General features: G+C 57.0%; 1 protein-coding gene across 10 annotated transcripts; it reads right to left on the bottom strand.

Moving 5' to 3' along the window:
* Window positions 1–896: 896 nt before the first annotated feature.
* LOC116936980 (neuritin-like) lies at window positions 897–18,840 on the bottom strand. 10 transcript variants are annotated; one of them, XR_012945322.1, is made up of 4 exons: window positions 17,998–18,337; window positions 12,819–12,981; window positions 4,653–7,018; window positions 897–4,573 (listed from the first exon to the last, which is right to left on the bottom strand). XR_012945322.1 is itself a non-coding variant. In XM_032944110.2 (3 exons), exons 1-3 carry the CDS (start codon window positions 18,421–18,423, stop codon window positions 6,781–6,783), a joined length of 459 nt encoding a protein of 152 aa, XP_032800001.1. In that variant the 5' UTR covers window positions 18,424–18,840; the 3' UTR covers window positions 897–6,780. The 10 variants fall into 10 exon arrangements, 2 of the variants coding, with proteins under 2 accessions (XP_032800001.1, XP_032800000.1); XR_012945323.1 differs by having other exon boundaries at window positions 897–5,095; window positions 5,193–7,018; XR_012945327.1 differs by having other exon boundaries at window positions 897–4,990; window positions 5,316–7,018.
* Window positions 18,841–24,160: the final 5,320 nt, after the last annotated feature.

Genomic DNA, 24,160 nt, shown 5'->3' with positions numbered 1-24,160 from the left:
CTGGTGCGGTGTGTAAATATCGCCACAGTGGAGACAAAGGCGGGCGTGGTGCAGGCCACCCACCTCCTCGTTTGCCGTTCCGGCCTTAAAAGGTGCTCGCTAACATCACTTGCCCCAAAAGTCTGTTAAGGCTATACGGGGGATCTTTGTGGGTGTTTATGTAATTGTGTCTGGACCTGTATATACGTGGGTTTACATTCGTGTGTATATACATATATGTGTGGGGGAGATAGCGTTCGTGTTAGGGATTTGGTTAGATATATGAATGGAGTTAGAGGAATTTACGGTGGTTGTTGAGGTAAGGGGCGATAATTGATTGAATGTTCGTTTTTCAGAGCAGCAGATTCGCGTCGCAGCCGTTGACGACGCGGCCCGAACTACAACACCCGACGTGGATATACAGCGCCTGATACATCACATTCACTACATCACGTCCCAACACTACCTCACGTAAAACACTACATCACGTAGCAATACACATCACGTAACAATACACATCACGTAACACAAAGACAAAGATGCCCCGTATAGCCTGTAACAGACTATTGGGGCAAGTGCTGTTAGCGAGCACCTATGAAGGCCGGAACGGCACACGAGGGGGTGGGTGGCCAGCACCACGACCGATCGCCTTTGTCTCCCCAGTGGCGATGTTTACACACCGCACCAGGTACTCATTTGAGGCTGAGTCGACCTAGGAGAGGAGGTCCAGGACCGGTTCAAATAATCGTCACCGGTGTTGGCCGTGAGCAGGAATCGAACGGTCGCCGGATTCGGAGCGCTGCGCGCTAACCGCTACACTACCGCTCCCCACCACAACGACACACACATAGACACACACACACAGACACAGATAGGGGTCAGAGAGCGAGCGAGTGAGTGAGAGAGCGACGCACGCGTTAAAATAATAGTTTTATATTTCATGAAGAAGAAATGTTCACACTCTGCCGACTCGTACACGACGAGGGGACAACCCGAAGTAAAGTGCGCAACATTCGTGGTTCGCAAACGTCGCAAAGCGCCATGGGGGGCAGGGGGGGGCGGGGATGTTACAGGCGGACGGCGTCACCTCTGAAGGGGAGTCGCCGTCCGCGTCTCTGTGAGTGAAAAACGAAACCCTGGAAAGGAACGACAAAGAAACCAAAGGCGGCTCGGGCGGCTCTCGCTGGGGTTGTCTCTGCGAACACGCGCAATGTCCCTCCCGTGGTGTCTGTGAGCCGTGCGCTCGCCTGGACATCAACAGGGCCCCCCCCCCTCTACTCGTCAGCACCCCCCCCCCCCCTCCCTCCTCATCTCCCCCACCGCGGTCCTCCTATAGCCCGCCAAGGCCCGAGAAACTTCGCTTTTACCGACCCTTGTTCTGTTGAAGCTGAGCGTGCGGTTTAGTTCAACGACTCCACCACCACCACCACCACTGGAGACCGTCGGACGTGATGCTGAGAGTGAGACGAGGGGCTTCCGCGGATTTCTGATGGGAGTTCAGGGGCTTCCGCGGATTTCTGATGGGAGTTCAGGGACTTCCGCGGATTTCTGATGGGAGTTCAGGGGCTTCCGCGGATTTCTGATGGGAGTTCAGGGACTTCCGCCGGTTGCTGATGGGAGTCCGAGTCGGGAGCGAGTTCAGGCGCGCGCGCGCCACGGCGAATCACCAACACCACCAACATCATCACCATCACCAACATCATCACCATCACCAACATCATCACCATCACCGCTGTTAGTGTCATCATTATCATGGAGCCCGTGACTGTCCGGGACCACGGCTATTTATTGCTTGCAATTATATAATCCATCTGTTGTTTAAAAACTGTACACCTTTGTTCGGAATGGACACCCTTCTCACCGATCCACGCACGTGATATTTATTCGTATAGCATCTCATATAATCTATTTTTTTTCTGTCATATAGAACTAGTTGCATGTTTTTGTGTGTAATGATCCCCCCCCCCCTCCCCCACTTCCCCACACGCGATTCAGGCGGCGCACCTTCAAATGTAAAAGACGACGACTGGACGATAACGGAACACACGGAACGAGTTAACACCGACGACGACGACGACGACGAGGAGGAGGAGGCACCACCGACCCCGGGAACAACTCTCGAGACAAACAGGGTGGCGGGAGGGGGGGGGAACACATCGACATTCGCGTCGGACGCGTCCTGCGTCGGGACACCAGCGGTGGAAGAGTCGCGGAGTGAGTGAGTGGCGCATGCGGTGGCAGTGGTGGTGTCGTGGGGGAGCGTCGCTCAAAAAATTACTTCGCATGGAAACGGGATGATGATGATGATGAAGAAGAGACGTGAACGAGCGTGGGACACGAGCGGACAGCCCCACCCCCACGCCGCTCAACGCGACGACCGCGATCCCCTCGTGTGCCCCGCGCAACGCGAGATCCTCCCAAGCAGGACTCTCTCTCCCTCGCTCGTCCCTCACACTCCTCCTCACTAGCTCACACTCTCGCTTACTCACTCGCTAACTCACACTCCTCACTAGCTCACACTCTCTCGCCCTCTCTCGTCCCTCACACTCCTCACTAGCTCACACTCTCTCTTACTCACTCGCTAACTCACACTCCTCACTCTCTCTAACTCACTAACTCACACTCTCTCTTACTCACTCGCTAACTCACACTCCTCACTAGCTCACACTCTCTCTTACTCACTAACTCACACTCCTCACTCTCCCTAACTCAGTAACTCACACTCTCTCTTACTCAGTCGCTAACTCACACTCCTCACTCTCTTTAACTCACTAACTCACACTCCTCACTAGCTCACACTCTCTCTTACTCACTCGCTAACTCACACTTCTCACTCTCTCTAACTCACTAACTCACACTTCTCACTCTCTCTAACTCACTAACTCACACTCCTCAATCTCTCTAACTCACTGACTCACACTCGCTAACTCACACTCCTCACTAACTCACTCTCTAACTTACACTCCTCACTAGCTCACACTCTCTCTCACTCGCTAACTCACACTCCTCACTAGCTCACACTCTCTCTCTCACTCGCTAACTTACACTCCTCACTCTCTCTCTCACTCGCTAACTCACACTCCTCACTAGCTCACACTCTCACTCGCTAACTCACACTCCTCACTAGCTCACACTCTCTCTCTCACTCGCTAACTTACACTCCTCACTAGCTCACTCTCTCTAACTCACTAACTCACACTCCTCACTAGCTCACACTCTCTCACACTCCTCACTAGCTTACTCTCTCTAACTCACTAACTCACACTCCTCACTAGCTCACACTCTCTCTCACTCGCCAACTCACATTCGTCACTCTCTCTAACTCACTAACACACTCCTCACTCTCTCTAACTCACTAACTCACACTCCTCACTAGCTCACACGCTCTCTCACTCGCTAACTCACACTCCTCACTCTCTCTAACTCGCTAACTCACACTCCTCACTAGCTCACACTCGCTCTCTCACTCACTAACTCACACTCCTCACTAGCTCACACGCTCTCTCTCGCTCACTCGCTAACTCACACTCCTCTCTCACAAACACACCCGCTAACTCATACTCCTCACTCTCTCACTCTCTAACTCACACTCGCTAACTCACACTCGCTAACTCAGACTCCTCACTATCTCACTCTCTCTCACTCGCTAACTCACACTCCTCACTAGCTCACTCTCTCTCACTCGCTAACTCACACTCCTCACTCTCTCTAACTCACTAACTCACACTCTTCACTAGCTCACACTTTCTCTCACTCGCTAACTCTCTCTCTCTCTCACTCGCTAACTCACACTCCTCACTAGCTCACACTCTCTCTTTCTCACTCGCTAACTCACACTCTTCACTAGCTCACTCTCTCTCTCACTCGCTAACTCACATTCCTCACTAACTCACACTCCTCATTAGCTCACACTCTCTCTCACTCGCTAACTCCTCACTCTCTCCCTCTCTCATCCCTCACCCTCCTCCTCACTAGCTCACTCTCTCACTCGCTAACTCACACTCCTCACTCTCTCTAACTCAAACTCCTCACTAGCTCACACTCTCTCTCACTCGTTAACTCTCTCTCTCTCACTCGCTAACTCACTCTCTCTCACTCGCTAACTCACACTCCTCATTCTCACTCTCTAACTCACACTCGCTAACTCACACTCCTCACTAACTCACTCTCTCTCACTCGCTAACTCACACTCCTCACTAGTTCACACTCTCTCTCACTCGCTAACTCACACTCCTCACTAGTTCACACTCTCTCTCACTCGCTAACTCACACTCCTCACTAGCTCACACTCTCTCTCACTCGTTAACTCACACTCCTCTCTCTCTCACTCGCTCACACTCCTCACTCTCTAACTCACACTCCTCTCTCTCTCACTCGCTAACTCACACTCCTCACTCTCTAACTCACACTCGCTAAATCACACACCTCACTCTCTCTCACTCGCTAACTCACACTCCTCACTAGCTCACACTCTCTCTCTCACTCGCTAACTCACACTCTTCACTAGCTCACTCTCTCTAACTCACTAACTCACACTCCTCACTAGCTCACACTCTCTCACTCGCTAACTCACACTCCTCACTAACTCACACTCCTCACTAGCTCACAATCTCTCTCACTCGCTAACTCCTCACTCCCTCTCTCATCCCTCACCCTCCTCCTCACTAGCTCACTCTCTCACTCGCTAACTCACACTCCTCACTCTCTCTAACTCACACTCCTCACTAGCTCACTCTCTCTCTCACTCGCTAACTCACACTCCTCACTAGCTCACTCTCTCTCACTCGCTAACTCACACTCCTCACTCTCTCTAACTCACTAACTCACACTCGTCACTAGCTCACACTCTCTCTCACTCGCTAACTCTCTCTCTCTCTCACTCGCTAACTCACACTCCTCTCTCTCTCTCACTCGCTAACTCACACTCCTCACTCTCTAACTCACACTCGCTAAATCACACACCTCACTCTCTCTCACTCGCTAACTCACACTCCTCACTAGCTCACTCTCTCTCACTCGCTAACTCACACTCATCACTAGCTCACACTCTCTATCACTCGCTAACTCACACTCCTCACTAGCTCACACTCTCTCACTCGCTCACACTCCTCACTAGCTCACACTCTCTCTCACTCGCTAACTCACACTCCTCTCTCTCTCACTCACTAACTCAGACTCCTCACTCTCTAACTCACACTCGCTAAATCACACACCTCACTCTCTCTCACTCGCTAACTCACACTCATCACTAGCTCACACTCTCTATCACTCGCTAACTCACACTCCTTACTAGCTCAACTCCTCACTAGCTCACACTCTCTCTATAACTCACACACCTCACTAACTCACACTCCTCACTAACTAACACTCTCTCACACTCCTCACTAACTCACACTCCTCACTAGCTCACACTCTCTCACTCGCTAACTTACTCCTCACTGTCTCTCACTCACTAACTCACACTCCTCACCAGCTCACACTCTCTCTCTAACACTCCTCACTAACTCACACTCCTCAATAACTCATACTCTCTCACACTCCTCACTAGCTCACTCGCTCTCACACTCTCTCACTAACTCACACTCTCTCACTAAACTCACTCCTCACTAGCTCACTCTCTCTCACACTCCTCACTAACTCACACTCCTCACTAACTCACTCTCTCTCACACACTTCTCACTAGCTCACTCTCTCTCACACTCTCTCACTAACTCACACTCTCACTAAACTCACACTCCTCACTAGCTCACTCTCTCTCTCACACTCTCTCACTAACTCACACTCTCTCTCTAACTCACACTCCTCACTAACTCACACTCCTCACTAGCTCACTCTCTCTCACACTCTCTCACTAAACTCACACTCCTCACTAAACTCACACTCCTCACTAGCTCACTCTCTCTCTCACACTCTCTCACTAACTCACACTCTCTAACTCACACTCCTCACTAACTCACACTCCTCACTAACTCACTCTCTCTCACACTCTTCACTAACTCACTCTCTCTCACACTCTTCACTAGCTCACTCTCTCTCACACTCTCTCTCTAACTCACACTCCTCACTAACTCACACTCCTCACTAGCTCACACACTGCCTGGCTCCGCTCCCTCTCACCCTTCCCCCACCACGCTTCTCTGCGGAGCGCGGCGCGGCCCCAGACGCGCGTGGGGCCTAACGAACCCGCCCGGCGTCTCCCCGTCGAGCACACAGCGCTCGCTTGTAACCCCGTGAGTTCTACAATCAACGTCTTTACCAACGCGCCTCCCCGTCGCCGCACTCGCCTCCTCCGCCACGGCGCTGCTCAATACAATTTAAAAAAAAACAACAACCACTCACTCCGCACCATGCGCGTCTCTGTGCCGCCGCCAAATTTGTGTCGCTTCTCTCCAGACTCCCAGCCCCCCCCCCCCCCTTCTGTGCTCGATTGCTTTGTGAGTTTTAAGGTTTCCGCGGGACGGGGGGCTCGCTCCCCCCTACCCCTCGACAGTGGCGTGGCTTAAGGAGACTTGTCGCACACCCCTCCTCCTCCTCCTCTCCCCGTGCGGGTTAATGACGGCGGCGTGAGACGTGGGCCACCTTGCGCGCGGGATGGCGAGAGGGAAGAAGGATGTAGGGAATGGGGGGGGGGGGGGGGGGGGGAGTCGTCTCTCGCGCGTCGGGTGGTGTAGGGGGGGGGGGTGCGGAGGAGCAGGGGTGGAACCCCCCCCCCTCACCCCTCGCCCCCCGAAGACCCGGACCTCGAGGGTGGGTGGGGGTGGGTGGGGGGGGGGGGGGTCCTCTGGCGTGTGCGTGGGACCGTCACAGCGCGAGCTGCAGCCAGGCGGCGGCGAGAGGGACGAGCAGGGCCACCGGTGGCACGAGGCCCGGCGTGGGCGCGGCGCGTGTGGCCGCGCTGCTCTTGTCGCATAGCGCGTACATGTTCCCCTTGAATTTGAGCTTCCGCATGTCCTTCGCCAGCGACTTCCACGTGTCCGTGGCACCCTTCTGGCAGTCGGAAATGGCGGCCACTGAGCACGCTTGAAACTCCTCCCAGTGCCTGCGGCCGCGGGGGGGGGAGGGTGACACAGAGCGCGCGATGAGCAAGCGGGCTCGCGCGTGCGTGTGGGTGCGTGGAGGCGGGGAGCGGTGGCGCAGCGGTTAGCGGTTAGCGCGCTGCGCCACGAACCTGGCGACCCGGGTTCGATTCCCGCTCACGGCAGACACCAGTGACGGTTATCTAGGTCGACTCACCATCAAATGAATATCTGGTGCGGTGCGTAAAAAAACATCACCACTAGGGAGACAAAGGCGGCCGGGCGTGGTGTTGGCCACCCAACCCCCTCGTGTCACCGTTCTGGCCTCCATAGGTGCTCGCTAACAGCACTTGCCCCAACAGTCTGTTGAGGCTATACGGGGGATATATGTACTTGCCTTGTGTGGCTTGTAATATGTAATGTGTCCTCTGTAATTCTTTAATTGGTAAGAGCAGATTGCATCGCCAATAGCAACTGGAAAATAAGCTGCTAATGAGACCTAAAATATAAACGAATATTCCTCAAGATATAGCGATCACGTTGTGAAGTGTACGCAAGATGCACATCGATGTCACGTGCCCCTCCAAGGTGAAAACTAATCCGCACAATGCGAAGAAGACGACTCGACATCTGTGAATCGTATCGCTGCCGTGTGAATTATCACAAGCGTCGTCTGTGTGCAGATCACTATACCTTGATAATGTGTATGCATCATCTACGTACGTGTGCATACAATAATTCTAGCATGTGTGTATACAAACGTGCGTGCTAAAATACGTCTATACGTATCAGTTTACAAGACAATATGTATATACGTATATATATGTGTGTGTGTGTGAAGTCTGTGTGCGTGTGTAAATTAAACTAATTTTTTCCTGGAGCCTACAGCAAACCCACTGTGATCTGAGCTCCTTAAACGGAGGAGGAGGAGGAGGAGCAGCAGCGGCACGACACGAATTGCGTCTCTGTCTGCTGAAGCCGTCTCAGCGTGGCGAGCAGCAGCGGCAGACCTTGACATTTGCATCGGGTTTCCTGAACCTCGCCACGGCTGCCATCGCGCGCTCGAAAAATAATCGAGTTATCCTAAATAATGTGGCAGCGTGTTGGGGAGGGGGACAGGGAGAGACGCTGCATCCAGGTCATCGCCACTGAGAATCGCCATCGCTTCTGTAGCGGCCTTGGGGGGAATGATCGGTAGCCCCCACGTCAGATCTATTTTTATCATCATCATCATCATCACGGCCCACGTGCGGAGCCGTGATGAGTGAGCGCTCGGGCTCATCCACATTCGCACCTTTGGCGACACGACCCAACACAAAACCGCATGGCCGTGGCGATTCCGCTCCATGGCTGGAGCCGACGCCGTGGGGCCCCGCTTCCAAACGGAGGACCCCCGCCGGCTATGGCTGCGCCACCGTTCGCCGTCCCCGCGTGCCTTCATCACCCCGAGGCAAGCGGCCGTGAGCGCGTTTATTTCTGATTAACGATGTGATACCCCCACCCCCCCCCCCCCCACAACTCCAACCCCACGACACCCCCCCCCCCCCGCAACTCACCCAACCCCGCGACCCCCCCGGGGAGCGCTTAACGGGACATGGGGTCCTGGACCTCGACTCCAATCGCGGCGCGCGAGGCGAGAGCGCAGCCCCTCTCGCCGCCTGTACGATCATCATCCAGGCCGCCCCGTTCCGCGCGGCCTCCTCGAGCCACTCGCCGCTCGTCTCTACGATCACTTCCCGCAGCCTCGCCGCTCTCATTCCTCAGCTCCCCGTGCCGTTACACTCGTTACGTTTTTTACCGTTTAGAGACGCGCGCCTCCATTATTATAGCGGCTGTTAAATATTGTATTGTAAATGCTGTTATATGGTTGTTATTACTACGACGCTCTGACTCGAGTATACATACGTGCCTTTTTATTATAGTTGTTCACGTTGTATTTTAAATGTATTAATGAGCGATATTAATAGCTGCTGTCTATTACGCAATGAATGGGTAAAATTATGCACAGGCCTGAGATTCATTCATTAATTAGACCGGAATCCCAGGGTTGTTGATTAAAAGAGAATGAATTCCGCGCGCGTGTGTACATACATATATATACACGTGTGCGTGTAGCCGCGTGTACGTATATACACGTGTGTGCGTGTACCCGTGTGTGTATATACACGTGTGTGCGTGTACCCGTGTGTGTATATATATCGTGAGTACTACACTATCGGTTAGCGCGCAGCGCTACGAACCTGGAGACCCGAGGTCGATTCCCGCTCAAGGCCAAAATCAGTGACGATTATCTGAACCGGTCCTGGGCCTTCCCTAGGTCGACTCAGCCTCAAATCAGTACCTGGTGCGGTGTGTAGTAAACATCGCCACTGGGGAGACAAAGGCGGCGGGGCTTGGTGTTGCCCCGACAGTCTGTTACAGGCTATACGGGGATCTTTGTCTTTGTATATATATCTACACATATGCACCCGTGTGTGTGCCTCTGTGCATATCGTTGCGTATATGCGTATGTATGTGGAGAACGGTAGTCTAGCCGTTAACACGCTGCGCCACGAACCCGCCGACCCGAGTTCGATCCCCACCTACGGTCAACTCCAGTGACGATTATCTGAACCAGTCCTGGGTCTCCACTAGGTCGACTCAGCCTCAAACGAGTACCTGGCCCGGCGTGTACAAACATCGCACTGGGGAGACAAAGGCGGTCGGGCGTGGTGCTGGCCACCCACCCGCCGCCCCCCTCGTGTGCAATGCCGGCCTACATAGGTGCTCACTAACAGCACTTGCCCCTACCGTTTACCAAGGTTATATTTAGTATGTATGTGGGCGCGCGCACGCAAGGAACTCGCAACCAGAACCTTGCCTCAAGAGCTCTGCTGCGATGGCGACACGGGGGATGCTCGTCTTGGTGCGCATGTGCCTGTACGAGTGAGTGCGGCGAGTGTGAAGATATTATTATTATACACGGGGCCTGCATACAGCAGCAGCAGCAGCTCCACGCCATTGTATCACCCGAGACACGTGGGTGGGGAGTGATGGGGGGTGCGGAGGGGGGGGGGGAACCCCCCCTATTGGGGGATCCGCCGAGGAGACCCCCCACCGCCCACGCGCTCACGGACCCGGCACGAGGCACGATTGCATCGAGACAGACACAGAGAGATAATCAAGAAGCTCACATTTTCTGCAAAGGAAGACTAAGATATCGACGTACAGGTACGTATTAAAAATAAATACGTAAACACTAATCAAATAGCACGCGACAAGATACAACCAAATATATATATAGACGTATAAATATCCCGACTGACAAATCGACGAATGCATCATATACATACGAACATACACACACGTAGCTCTCTACCGTATGTACTCATCGTCGGATGAAGACAACGAAGTTAAACGAAGCAGAATAAACACGCAAACAAACAGGTGAGTTGGCCACTCCATAGAAGAATCGCGAGACGGGGCCGGTGGTCAGGGGGCGGCCTTGTTCGCTGTGGAGCGCAATCGCGGCCACGTGGAGTAGGAGACCATCGTGGCCACGTAGTGTAGGAGACCATCGTGGCCATGTGGAGTAGGAGACCATCGTGGCCACGTGGAGTAGGAGACCATCGTGGCCACGTGGAGTAGGAGACCATCGTGGCCACGTGGAGTAGGAGACCATCGTGACCACGTGGAGTAGGATACCATCGTGGCCACGTGGAGTAGGATACCATCGTGGCCACGTGGAGTAGGAGACCATCGTGGCCACGTGGAGTAGGAAACCATCGTGGCCACGTGGAGTAGGAGACCATCGTGGCCACGTGGAGTAGGAGACCATCGTGGCCACGTGGAGTAGGAGACCATCGTGGCCACGTGGAGTAGGAGACCATCGTGGCCACGTGGAGTAGGAGACCATCGCTCCGACAGCCCGCGGCCGTCACAGTCACTGCGAGCCCACGGACCCCAACGCAGGCCGCGAGCCGCGCAACCGCCGCACTGAGAACGCGAACCGAGCGCGTGCGGCGTCGACGCCTCTCGCCCCCATGTCAGACGCGCTCACAAACGGCCTCCACGCACACGGCCTCGAGACGATTCCATAGAATCTCCCCCCCCCCCAAATTTGTGACAATCGAATCGCAAACATGGATTTAATAATCGATTTGATCGAACACCGTGTGGTGAGTGCTTGCGTCTCCCGTGGGACTGCCGTGGTCAACTCATTTTGCGTTCGTTAAAAATAGAAATCGAAAATAATCGGGACCCCGAACGCGCGCCGATGTTCGATGGGCGCGTCTCGCCGAGTCGACGACTCTCCGTTCGTGACGCGTGTCGCAGGCACGCGCCGCGCGCGACACGCGGCCTCGTGCGGTCGCCCTGGGCGAGCGGGCTCGGCACGGAGACCGCGGAGACCTCCCACCCCCCGGTCCCCGGGGCCCGGCTTCACGCTGACTCCACCACCTACGGGGTGCTACTGCTGGTGCTGCTGGCGCTTGCTGGTGGTGCTGCTGATGCTTCTGGTGCTGCTGATGCTACTGGCGCTTGCTGATGTTACTGGCGCTTGCTGGTGCTGCTGATGCTACTGGCGCTTGCTGATGTTACTGGCGCTTGCTGGTGCTGCTGATGCTACTGGCGCTTGCTGATGCTACTGGTGCTGCTGATGCTACTGGTGCTGCTGATGCTACTGGCGCTTGCTGCTGGTGCTGCTGATGCTGCACGCGCCTCACCGCACGAGCGTCCTCACAGCAACGGGTAGCAGCGGCTGCATAATTCATCGTAATTTATTCCTCGGATACCCGCATGCATTATTTATAGGCAGCACCCGACTGCGGTATAATTTTTTTATATATATAAATGCGGTTTGTCCTTAAATACGAGCGCGATACAGCGAATTAAATGACAAATTCATTGCCGATCTGCATCTACGCGACGGCGCGCGGCGCTCGGCTGAACCGCGGGGTCGCGGCAATTTTGTCGCGATCCTCGCCGCGTTTGCAACGCTCCCCGGTGACTCCCCGTAACAGCACAGAGGGGTTGCGCGGAGAGCCGGATTCAGGAGGGCACGCGGAGCTGAGCCGTGCGCAGAGACCCAGGTCAGTTCGCGGGGATCCAAAGGCAACGAGAGAGTCCCCGAACGCATGCGTCGCGACTGGGTGACTGAGACCCAGACCCGCGTACGGGGACTCTGATCGCAGCATCACGGCTCCGGCCCTGATCCCTCTTAGGCGATGCGAGGAAGAAGTAGGCAGAGAAAGGGAGGCGCCAAGACAACATGGCCGGTAGAAAACATCGCTGCGTCTCGGTGTGTCTCTGCGTTGGTGGGGCCTGTGAGTCCATGCCCATGTGGGGAGCGAAACGGCCCTGCGCTACGAACCCGTCGACCCGAGGTCGATTCCCGCTCACGACCAACACGATTATCTGGGCCTCACCTACGTCGACTCAGCCTCAAATGAGTACCGGTGCGGTGTGTGTGTACACATCGTCACGAGGGAGACAAAAGCGGCCGGGTGTGGTACTGGCTACCCACTCCCTCGTGTTCCGTGCCGGCTTTTATAAGTATTGTACTCACTAACAGTGATGTGTGTGCCGTGCCGGCCTGCATAGGTACTGCTCGCTTAGAGCACTTTCCCCACGGGCGACCTCTGCCTTTGTGTGCCCGTGCCGGGGCGGTGTGGGGTGCCCGTGCCGGGGCGGTGTGGGGTGCCCGTGCCGGGGCGGTGTGGGGTGCCCGTGCCGGGGCGGTGTGGGGTGCCCGTGCCGGGGCGGTGTGGGGTGCCCGTGCCGGGGCGGTGTGGGGTGCCCGTGCCGGGGCGGTGTGGGGTGCCCGTGCCAGGCGCGCGCCCCTACTTGCAGAGCGTGGTGACCGCGTGGCTCTCGTCCATGTCGGGCCGCACGCGGTTCAGCTGGTCTCCCAGGCGGTGGAGGCAGCTCGAGAGGCCCGCGTAGAAGGCGTCGCAGCGGCCCGGCGAGTCCGCCTCGATCACCTCGTTCCCCCGGTCCTGGCACAGCGCTGGCGAGATGAGGTGAGCAGGGTGGGGGGAGGGGAAGAGATCAGCCAAACGAACCACCCCCTCCTCCCTCCCCCCGGGGGGGGGGGGTTTGTACGAGGAGGTCTTCCCCCGGGTCGGTCAGGGTCGCGTCTGCATTGAAGCGGCCGGGGTGGTGGGGAGAGAGCGTGGGAGAGTGTGGAGAGGCGACATCTCTCTCTCTCTTTCTCTCTCTCTCTCTCTCCATGTATCTCTCTCGCGCTCTCTCTCTCCGCCGACGCGGACAGCCCAAGATGGCGTGACAGATGTAGGAGCGCAGTGGATTAATGCTGCGCGCGGTTTATGTTGTTCGAGGCACTAATGTTGAAACCACGGGCACGGAGCCAAAATCCCCCCCCCTCTCGCACCCCCCACTCGCACCCCCCCCTCGCACCCCCCCTCGCACCCCCCCCTCTCGCACCCCCCCTCTCGCACCCCCCCCTCTCGCACCCCCCCCCCCTCTCGCACCCCCCTCCCCCCCCCACACAGACACTTGTACACGTGGCGCCAGCTGTCGCGGTGTACGCGCGAGTCGCGAGTCGCCAGCAGCAGCACAAAGAGGAGCCGTGGAGCGGCCTGCGGTGCAGCAGGCGCGCGCACATCGTGCACAATCACGCACAATAGACAAAGAACCCCCGTATAGCCTTGAGAGAATGTTGGGGCAAGTGCTGTTGGCGAGCACCTATGAAGGCCGGTACGGTACACGAGGGGGCGGGGTGGCCAGCAGCCACGCCCGGTCGCCTTTGTCTCCCCAGTGGCGATGTTTACACCCCGCACCAGGTAACTCATTTGAGGCTGAGTCGACCCTAGGGGAGGCCCAGGACCGGTTCAGATAATCGTCACCGACGTTGACCGTGAGCAGGAATCGAACTCGTTTCGTAGCGCTAACCGCTACACGACCGCTCCCCACTCTCTGGCACACCCACGCACGTTACTCACACGCGCGTCGTCAAGTGCACCACACACGCGCATCAATACAAACGAACTCCTCCACGCACTAAAATTCACACTCGCGTTTGCAAGCACAAATGTACACGCACGCGCGCCAGGTTACACGCACCCACGTGTCACATACACGCACGCGAACACACACACACGTGTCACATACACACACACACGCACATGTACACCCACTCCCACAGTCACATTTACACGCACCCTGAATAATGCACTAACATATGTACGCAGTCACAAAGACAAAGCTCCTCCGTGTAGCCTTTTACGGTCTGTTGGGGCAAGGGCTATTAGCGAGCACCTGTGAAGGCCGGAACGGTACACGAGGGGGTGGGTGTCCTACACCATTGCCCGGCCGCCTTTGTCTCTCCGGTGCTGATGTTTTTCACACCACATAAGGTACTCCGTTTGAGGCTGAATCGACCTAGGGGCGGACCCAAAAACGGTTTAAATTATCGCCCCATGTTATTCGGTCGTGAGCGGAAATCGAACTCGGGTGGCCGGGTTCGTAGCACGGCGCAATAGCCCCAGCGCGCAGCCACGTACACTCACTCACTCACACACTCACTAACACACTCACCCTCTCACATACTCACCCACCCACTCACATACCCACTCACTCACCCACTCACACACTCACACACTCACCCACTCACCCACTCACCTACCCACTCACCCACCCACTCACCCACTCACTCACCCACTCACACACTCACCCACTCACTCACCTACCCACTCACCCACCCACTCACCCACTCACTCACTCACCCACTCACCCACTCACTCACACACTCACCCACTCACTCACCCACTCACTCACACACTCACCCACCCACTCACACACTCACCCACCCACTCACTCACCCACTCACCCACTCACTCACACACTCACTCACCCACTCACTCACTCACCCACTCACCCACTCACTCACCCACTCACTCACCCACCCCAGTGCACGCGAGGCGCGATCCCTGTCGTCTCCTCGCCCATCGTCCTGGGGAGGTGCGGGGGGGTCAGGGTGGAAGCGGGGACCCCCGGGACAAACCCGTCTATTCCCTGCCTTGGATTCATTGCACATCGGTCGTTGCGAGTACAGTGCCGTACGCGGTTGTGCGTGCATGCTCCTCTATGTGTGTGTGTCTGTGTGTAGAGTGTAGGGTGGAGCGGTGGTGGAGCGGTTAGCGCGCTGCGCTATGAACCTGGCCACCCGGGTTCGTTTCCCGTTCACGGCTAACACCAGTGACGATTAATTATTTGGACCGATTTTGGGTTAGACTCAGCCTCAAATGATCGCCACTAGGGAGACGAAGGTGGCCCCGTCGCGTGCCGCACCGGAGGTGCTCACTAACAGCACTTGCCCCAACAGTCTGTCAAGGTTATACGGGGGATCTTTGTCTTCGTAAGGGGAGCGGTAGTGGGGCGGTAGTGGAGTGGTTGCGCGCTGCATTACTAACCCGGGGGCAACGAATTCGATTCCTGTTCACGATCTAATAACTGGAGATGATCTGAACGAGTCCTGGTGCAGTATGTATACATCAGCACTGGGGAGACAAAGGCGGCCGGGCGTGGTGCCCGGCAGCCACCCCTTCGTGAACCGTTACGGATTTCATAGGTGCACGCGAACAGCACTTGCCTCAACAATGTGTGCAGGTTACACTTGGAATCTGTATCTTCATGTATATACATATACATTAGTTTGTATGTCTTTGTATGTACGTGCGATCTAATAACGTGCGTATTTGTGCGTGTGTATGCTTCTGTATATGCGTGTATATATAGAGTGCATTTGTGTGTATTCGTGTGTGTGGCTGTATATGCCTGCCTGTGTGTATATATGTAAATGCTACTGGTGAGGTCTGTAAACATCGCCACTAGGGCGTATTGCTGGCCACCTACCCAGCCGTGTTCCGTGCCAGCTTTCATAGACGCTAACAACATTTCATAGACAACATTTCCCCAAACAGTCTGTTTAGGCTATACGGGGGATCTTTGTATTTGCGTGTATATATATTTACGTGCGCAAACATTGTATGTGTGCAGTTTATGTAGTAGTCGTGTATACGATGTTTACGTTCTCTCCTGAAATGCATTCAAATATTCAACGTCGAGTCTGCGAGCTTTTTCAATCCGACACTTCCATTTTTTTTTCTTGCCGAACAAAAAATATTTCGGATGAATAACCGCACCGAGATGATCCGACGAGGAAGAGAGAGAGACACACAGAGAGAGAGAGAGACAGAGAGGGATACAGCAATAGATACAGTGAAACAAAGAGAGAGAGACAGAGAGAGACACAGCAATAGATACAATGAAACATAGAGAGAGACAGAGAGAGAGAGACCCGCACGGGAATCGATGAATCCCGAGCAGCGCATCATGAGCGCCGACCCACAGTGTGGACCGTGTCCCTCCATTCAATTTCCCCGGACAGTCGCTCACGAGCTAATTAATAATACAGCGTATTTGTTCACTTCACCTGGGATGAATAAATACTCTCTCGGTCTTTCCAACCCCCTGTTCTCCCCCCCCCCCTCCTCTCGCATCCCCTCCCTCCCCATGCCGTGTATTAACATCTTGTAATAGACCTGCGCGTGTGAACTTTAAAAATACTGTACGCGACCTCGACGTCCGGACGCGTTTGAGAGGAGCGCCTGGGGTCGCGACCTTCGCTGCTGCCACCGCCTCGACACGAAGATCAGCGCGACCCCTAGACGCGACCTGACCCCCTCCCCTCTCCATCCCGCCTCACCGCGCGTGCTTGTGGAGCTGCGTGCGAGGGATTCTCGTGTGGGGGGGGGGGGGGTGTGGTCGCTACGAGACGGAGGCTCGAGCGAGGAGCGAAAGAAAGAGCGGCGGGGAGACGGCGGGCGGCGAACGGCGACTCTGGCAGAAGACGGCGGCGAAAGCGAACGCGGCGGCGGGGGTTTGCACGGAGAGCGCGCGTGTACCCCCCCCCCCTCCCAACCCCCCGTATCTCCCGTGTCTCGTGTCGCCCGTGATGTCCGTGTCCCGTCCCCTTGTCTCCCGTGTCTCGTGTCCCGTCCCTGTGTCTCGTGTCTCCCGTGTCGCCCGTGCCGCCCGTACTCTCGGCCGCATCGCGCAACATCAGGGTGAACGCGACACGCGGCGAATTAATCCGTCATCGACGAAGAGAGCACAGCACCCGTGCCACTGTGAGGAGGCACCGGTCCACGATAGCGAGGATCGAATGACGCGCCACGGTGGGAATGAACGGAAGCCACGCGAGGCGAATACAAAAAAAGATTGGAACGACGATAAAAAAGTAGTGCGTCATCGTGAGAGATAACATCGCGCAACGCGAAGATAATTAAATTAAAGCGACATCGCTGATGGAATTACATAACATCGAGATTTGAACAATAATAATAATTCCACTACGATGCAATACTGTAAGAGGCAAATGATGAATAATATAACCGGGAATTTAAACGTCGTAAACGTGAAACGGCTCCGTGAGAGCCTCCGCGTTTCCCCCTGGGTGAGGGACTCGGCCGAGCCGTCTCGGCCCACAGCGCGCTCCGTGCACTCCGTTGACGATCGCGGAGCGCCGGGGTTCCGCTTTCGTGTGAACGGAGGGCGGCAGCGACACGGACTCGAGCGGGGACTCGGCCTACAGCGATCCCTGGCGCTCACGCGCGCGCCGATTGACCCTCCTGGATGATGCATCTCGCAACGTCCGCGATTAATCGGCTCGCCATTCGTTATTCCTAAAGCAAAACAAAAAAAGACCCGGCGGACAAGGAGACGGTAGCTACTGCTGCTCTGCTGCTGTTGCTGTAAATGATCGGCAAAACGCAGCCGCTGCAGCTGCCCAACGCGAACCCGCGCTTTCCGTGTCCGAGTTCGCTGGCCGTGCCTGCCGAGCTAACCCATGATTGTCACCACCGCGCTCTCGTGAGCAGTTTGCGCATATCGGGGCAGGCTCCCCGCGAATGTTTTTTTTTTTTGTGTGAATAGCGGCAGCAGTAGCAGCGGTAATAATCATGATCACAACAATAACAGTAGTAGTAGTAAATATGCTGACCACGGGGGAGGCGCACGCGTGACGCAAGTAGCTGTGCTCCTCCAGGGTTGCAGGGCGCTCGTCTCATGAATAAAGGACGGCGCAAGGAGGCGACTTCAATCAGCCGAGCCGCTCGCGCTGCGCCTCGGCTCCGCGCGCGGCTGGGATGAGAGGCGCGCGGCACCGGAGCGGCTCAGACGCTGACACCGACGAGGCGCGAGGCGCTTCACCCCACACAGACTTGTTGAATGGACGCCCAACGGCGGCGAGCCCGCGTCTCACGCTGTCGCTCGCTCTTTCTCTCTCTCGCTCGCTCTCTCGCTCTCTCTCTCTCGCTCTCTCTCTCTCGTTCCACTCTCTGCGCCGGCAACCGCAGCAGCGACACTCACCGAAACGGAATGCGAGCGCTAGGAGGAGAGGGGCCGAGCGCAGGGCGGTGCAAGCCATCGTCCTTGAGCTACCTGCATGGGCCCGGGCACGGCGAGAGTCTCGCGCGGAAGAAAAAAAAATCGGGGGCGGGAAGAGGTGGGGTGGTGGTGGTGGTGGTGGTGGGGAGCGCGCGGGGACACGCGGACCCGGCGCGGGGAGAGCGCCTGGACAAGCGACGGCCCTCGTTCTTCTCTGCGCCTCGGTCGCCACTCGTTCGCAGTGGCGGTGGTGGCCCGAGCGAGCCGCGGCCACGGTGCTGAAGGCGCTCGCGTCCGCGCGGGATTTGGACTCCCTCCTCGCCTCCCTCCCTCCCCCTTGCGCGCGGCGCGTGCGCGGCCGGGCCCCCGTCTCCGTGCACGAGGAGGCGCGTGCGCGCGCGCGCGTTAAGAATCCGCGTTGTGACGCCGCCGCGTGGGCGCGCGGGTCTCGGGTGCGCACGCGATGATTCCCCCCCCCCTCCCGCCTCCTCCCCCACCTCAAATCCAACCCCCGCTTGCGCGCGTGCTCGTGTCCTCGCGCCCCGTGTGCGCGTGCACGAGGAGGCGCGTGCGCGCTGACGTCAGGCGGAGTATGGGGCCTTTAGCGCCTTCATCTTAGCCCCTCCCCCCCGAATGAAGTCGTTAAACCACGAGCGGTGATTTCACTCGGGCGATGAAGACCAAATAACGTCCCTTGATTCTCATCACGACGGCCCGGGCCTGCACGTGCGCGATGATGCGCGCGAGAGGGATATATTGACTAAGGGAGGTGTAGGCGTTTTTATCAGCGAGACCCCCAAATGTTGCTTTTGTTCTGATGTCGACTATTAAGGGGGGCAACAACGCGCAGTCGAACTCTCCATTGCGGCGTGAGGGTGACGATGCTGCAGGCGAGCGCACTTGGCCGTGTGTGTGTGTGTGTGTGCGATTATATTCCTCTGCGCCTGATGACGCGAGCGTCAGGACTCGTTGCGCGTTTAAAGCAGTGGAGCCCGAGTTTCGGGGACTCCGTCCCCTGCTGCTCACGCGCTGCCCCGAACGTTCCCGCGCCGCGGTGGTAACCCAGCGCGGGGCTACTTTGGGAGAGGGCGGGACGCGCAGCTCCACAAGGGCAGCACAGGATCAGGGGGACGGGAGTTGATCCCGAACAGGTGGCGGATGAATCATGCGAGCGCTTGCCTGCCCGTGTGTATGACGCGCACGCGACATGTGTAGGTGTATATATGTGTGTGTGTGTGTTATATATATGTGTGCGTGTGCGTATATATGTGTGTGTGTGTGTGGGGGAGCGGTAGTGTAGCGGTTAGCGCGCTGCGCTACGAACCTAGCGATCCGGATTCGATTCCCGCTCACGGCCAACACCACTGTGACGATTATCTGAACTGGTCCTGGGCCTCACTTAGGTCGACTCAGCCTGAAATGAGTACCTGGTGCAATGTGTAAACATCGCCACTGGGGAGACAAAGGCGGTCGAGTGTGGTGCTGGCCACCCACCCCCTCGTGTACCGGTCCGGCCTTCATAGGTGCTCGCTAACAGCACTAGACCCTACAGTCTGTTAAGGCTATACGGGGGATCTTTATCTTTGTGGGGGGGAGTGGCATTGCAGCGGTTAGCGCGCTGCGATACGAACACCTCGAGTTCGATTCCCGCTTAGGGCTAACATTAGTGGGCCTCCACTAGGTCGACTCAGCCTGAAATGAGTGCCTGGTGCAGTGTGTAGTAAACATCGCCAATTGGAGACAAAGGCGGCCGGGCGTGGTTCTGGAAACCCACCCCTTCGTGTGCCGGTACCGGTCTTCATCGGTGCTACTCGCTAACAGCACTTGCCCCAAAAGTCTGTTAAAGGCTACACGGGGCATCTTTGCATTGCGTGTATACAGTGTGTACGTATATAATTTACATTGCAAACAATGAGTGCAGCTCGCAACGCGAGTGCTCGGCTCGGATCTAGACCCGGAACGATTACGTAAGAGGCGCGGCTTAATGAACGCTTCGCGCGGTACGCATCAAATATGAAACGGGAAGCGCTCTCTCTCTCTTTCTCGCTCCTCTCCATCTCCTCCTGCACTGCCGCACGCACATCGCGAGCACGAAGAATGACCCCTATCCCGAGCTCGCGCCCAGCTCCGACGGGGTCCAGGGCTAAAGTAGGTGGCGACTGCTGAGAAGCCAGCCGATCTCCCAGCGTGGCAGGCTGCTCCCGGACACTGACATGCACGTGTTCGCTCTCTCTCTCTCTCCCTCGCTCTCTCCTCTCTCTGCGCGGACCGCCTTTGTTTCAATCTCTGCGTTCCGTGATCAATGCGCCGGACCGAGCGGCGCGCGCACGACCCCGGGTCCTGCGAACTGCGATCGGAAGTTAATTTCCCCTCCTCCTCCTCCTCCTCTCCCAAACGCATATTTCCCTGGCGAATCATTCAACAAACAAAATAATACGTAGCCATAATGAAATACGCCAACAAAACACGTCCTGCCTGGGTTTTTATATATATATTTATATGTATTATCATTTTTTGTTCGCCCTCATAGCTTGGTGCGTTTTATCCGTTTACATGTCAGAAACACGCGCGTTATTGATCGCTGCGCAATTAAGTGGCCGGTGGAATGCTGTGATGTTGGGGCGAGAGAAGGCTGCCTGCTCGCGCCTATTGAGACCGTTCGGCTCTGCGCTTCTAAAGATCTCATATCCAGCCCCCCACTAATGGACACTTGTATTTATTTATATATTTTCTTCCAAGGAGTGAGGTGGACGCGAGGTCGCGCGCCGGGGATGAGTGGTGTAGGGGTAGGGGGTGGTGTGGGAGGGGGTGCAGCCTCATTGTTAATTAATTAATTAATGGCGCGAGGAGCGCTCCGCGGGACCGGCCGCTGAACGCGCGCAGTGTCCGGGCGCTCTCCGCGGCAGCACCACTCCGTGCAGGGATGCTGTCCGCGGTCTCTTTAGACGCTGCCGTGACCGGTTAAACAACGCTCCTGGGCTCTAGCGGCCAACCCCCCCCCCCCCCCCCCCTCTACGAGTCCGCACGATGAGGCGCGCGTGGCTATTATTAACGTCGCGCAGATTCCCCGCAACGTACTGTGTGCTGTACAGTGCCGCAGCTCGAACGTACAGCCCAGTGCAATGACACAGATCATAGCTGCAACCACTGCAATGAAACAGATCATAGCTGCAACCACTGCAATGACACAGATCATAGCTGCAACCACTGCAATGACACAGATCATAGCTGCAACCACTGCAATGACACAGATCATAGCTACAACAACTGCAATGCAACATATCATAGCTGCAACCACTGCAATGACACAGATCATAGCTGCAACCACTGCAATGCAACATATCATAGCTGCAACAACTGCAATGCAACATATCATAGCTGCAACAACTGCAATGCAACATATCATAGCTGCAACAATTGCAATGCTACGGTTTATAGCTTCAGGCAGTAAACGCAACAGAGCAGAGCTGCAGCCACTGCAATGATATAGGTGATAGCTGCAGAATTTGCAATCCTACAAGTCATAGCTGCAGCTACGGAAATGCTACAGGTCATAGCTACAGCCCCTGCAATGCTACAGATCATAGCTATAGTCACTCCAATGCTACAGATTATAGCTGCAGCTCCTGCAATGCTACAAGTCATATATGCAAAAACTGCAATGCTTCATATAACAGCTACAGCCTCTATAATGCTACAGATCATAGCTACAGCCACTGCAAGGGTACAGCTCATATAGCTAGAGACACGACAATGCTATTATCTTAAAGCTAACGTCACTGCAACACTGTAGCTTATAACTGCAGCTACTGCAACGCTAACGATCGTAGTTGCACCCTCTGCACAAATGCTGCCCACATGCCAGGCCGTGCTAGCGAACAGAACAGGGGGGCCGAACCCACCCACCCCCGGTAGCCCCGCGCATGGAGCGCCCCCCCCCCCATCCCCCGGCACCCCCACCTCTCCCAGAGCCCCCCACGCCCCCCACCCCCTGCGCGTCCCACCCCCGGGAGCCCCCCACGTGCCCGTGTGGTCGATGCTCTATTAATTTGCATTGCGGGAACCCGGCGTGGCGACGGAGCCGCGATCGAGCGGACGCGCGGACAAATAACCGAACACGACAGCGGCTTCGCGCGGGCGGCGCGGTCGATGTTGCTCGGGCACGAAGAGTCGAGGATGCAGCTGCGGAGCAGCGACTCGTAGCCCTGACCCCACGGCACGAACCCGAACCTTAGCCCCGTCTATTCCGCCCCACCACCCCACAGGTCGCTACCCCCAGAGCCCTGACCATCACTGCAGGTGCAGCTGCCTCGCGTCCGCCGCCGCGCACCAAGTGGGTGAAGCGTTACTCCTCGAGTCGACAGCTCCTCGTCCATAATGAATGTGCTTCCTCTTGAACCCCCCCCCACTACCCTCAACCCCTCCCTCCAACCGCCCCCACTGAGGCCCCTAGGAGTCAAGACGGGTACGGCACGGGATGCGCGCGGTTTAAAGTGAAACCACATTCTCGAGCACCGGTGGTCGCGGCGGCGGTGGTGTCCGTGTGCTGCGCTCGGATCTTGGTCCAACTCGCCCCTCGCTCACGGCCTCGGGTCTCATTTCCAGTGGCCGCAGCGACTGTGCCCCCCCCCCCCCCCCCCCCCCTTCAAGCAAGCGGTGCCCCGGGCCCCACGGAGGCTCGCGCCGTGAGACACTCGCCCCGTGTGTGCTACCCAGGGGAGCGCTCCGCGGGACCCCGCTGGAGCGCGCGGTAGCTGCCTCTACGACGCGGGCCTTCGTCCCCGAACCCCGCCGCCACAGCCGAGGAGGCCCAAGGACAACCGCACACGCGCGAGGGGCAGACACAGACTCGGCCACAGCCTCGCGCCGCCGCGCTCACGGCAGTCCGCCGCGTTGCCCTCGCTGCAGGCTGGCGGACGGGGCCCGCGCCCCGAATCGATCGGGGCGACGGTGCCCTTGGCGCCACGCGCCGCGCTGAGCGAAGGTTGCGCCGGCGGCCGCATCTCGCCTCTCACCCGCGATGGCGTGCGTCCTCTTTCCCTGCGGGGGGGCGGGGGGGAGCAGAATCCCCTAAAACTCTTCCGCAAAGTCACCCACTTCTGCACGCCCCGATCACCTTACCCGTCGTCTCCATTGCTAACACCCCCCCCCCCCACCGTGCGTTAGAAGCCATCGGGGGGTAGGGGGGGGGGTCGGGCAGCGGTTCCTGCTCCAGCGCCTACCGAGGGTCGGAGTCGCGCATCGCCGCACGGACGCGGACGGCCTCGGTCTCCGGACCGAATCCCGCTCAGCCAGAATCCCACCGACCCTGCCGTGACCTCCACATCCCTGGCCCTGCCCTGGCTGCGTGTACGAGACGCAGCGGTGCACGGGCGCGATCGTGCGGCACGGCTCATATTCATGCTGTGCACGAGGACGAGAGATACCCAGAGCCCGCGTGTGGCGCGCTCTAACGCAAATCACGCGAAGTGTGATTATGAGCGTGATTGGCGCTACCTGTCTGGCGGTCAGTACATCTGTCTCTCTGGCTCCATTAACAAACGTAGAGCTTCTCCGGTCATTAAACCTTAATAACGTTCGTTATGAGATTACGGGAACACTCCAGACTCCAATAATATCCCAATTAGAGCGCGCGACATTGATTCGCGTGCACGCGATCCGCTGCAGAAAGCGCGGCGCGAACACGACCCGAACGAGCGCTGTGCACGGCGCGCACTCGCTCGCTCGCTCGCGCCTGCGTTTACCTGCGGTGGGTGAGTGTCTGTGTGGAGCGGTGG

This window comes from Petromyzon marinus, chromosome 25, assembly GCF_048934315.1.
Source record: "Petromyzon marinus isolate PM22_M1 ecotype Great Lakes invasive population chromosome 25, UKy_Petmar_22M1.pri1.0, whole genome shotgun sequence".
NCBI classification, from domain to species: Eukaryota; Metazoa; Chordata; class Hyperoartia; order Petromyzontiformes; family Petromyzontidae; genus Petromyzon; species Petromyzon marinus.
This window is presented reverse-complemented; position numbering and strand designations above follow the sequence as displayed.

Bases quoted from the DNA above. Each gene is read 5' to 3' on its own strand.
- LOC116936980 (XM_032944109.2), bottom strand. From the start codon at position 18,064: ATGAGACGAGCGCCCTGCAACCCTGGAGGAGCACAGCTACTTGCGTCA. The intron at 12,982-17,997 runs GTCAGCATATTT...TCATCTCGCCAG, and splicing joins ACGCGTGCGCCTCCCCCGTG to CGCTGTGCCAGGACCGGGGG. The intron at 7,019-12,818 runs GTAGGGGCGCGC...CCGCGGCCGCAG, and splicing joins GCGGTCACCACGCTCTGCAA to GCACTGGGAGGAGTTTCAAG.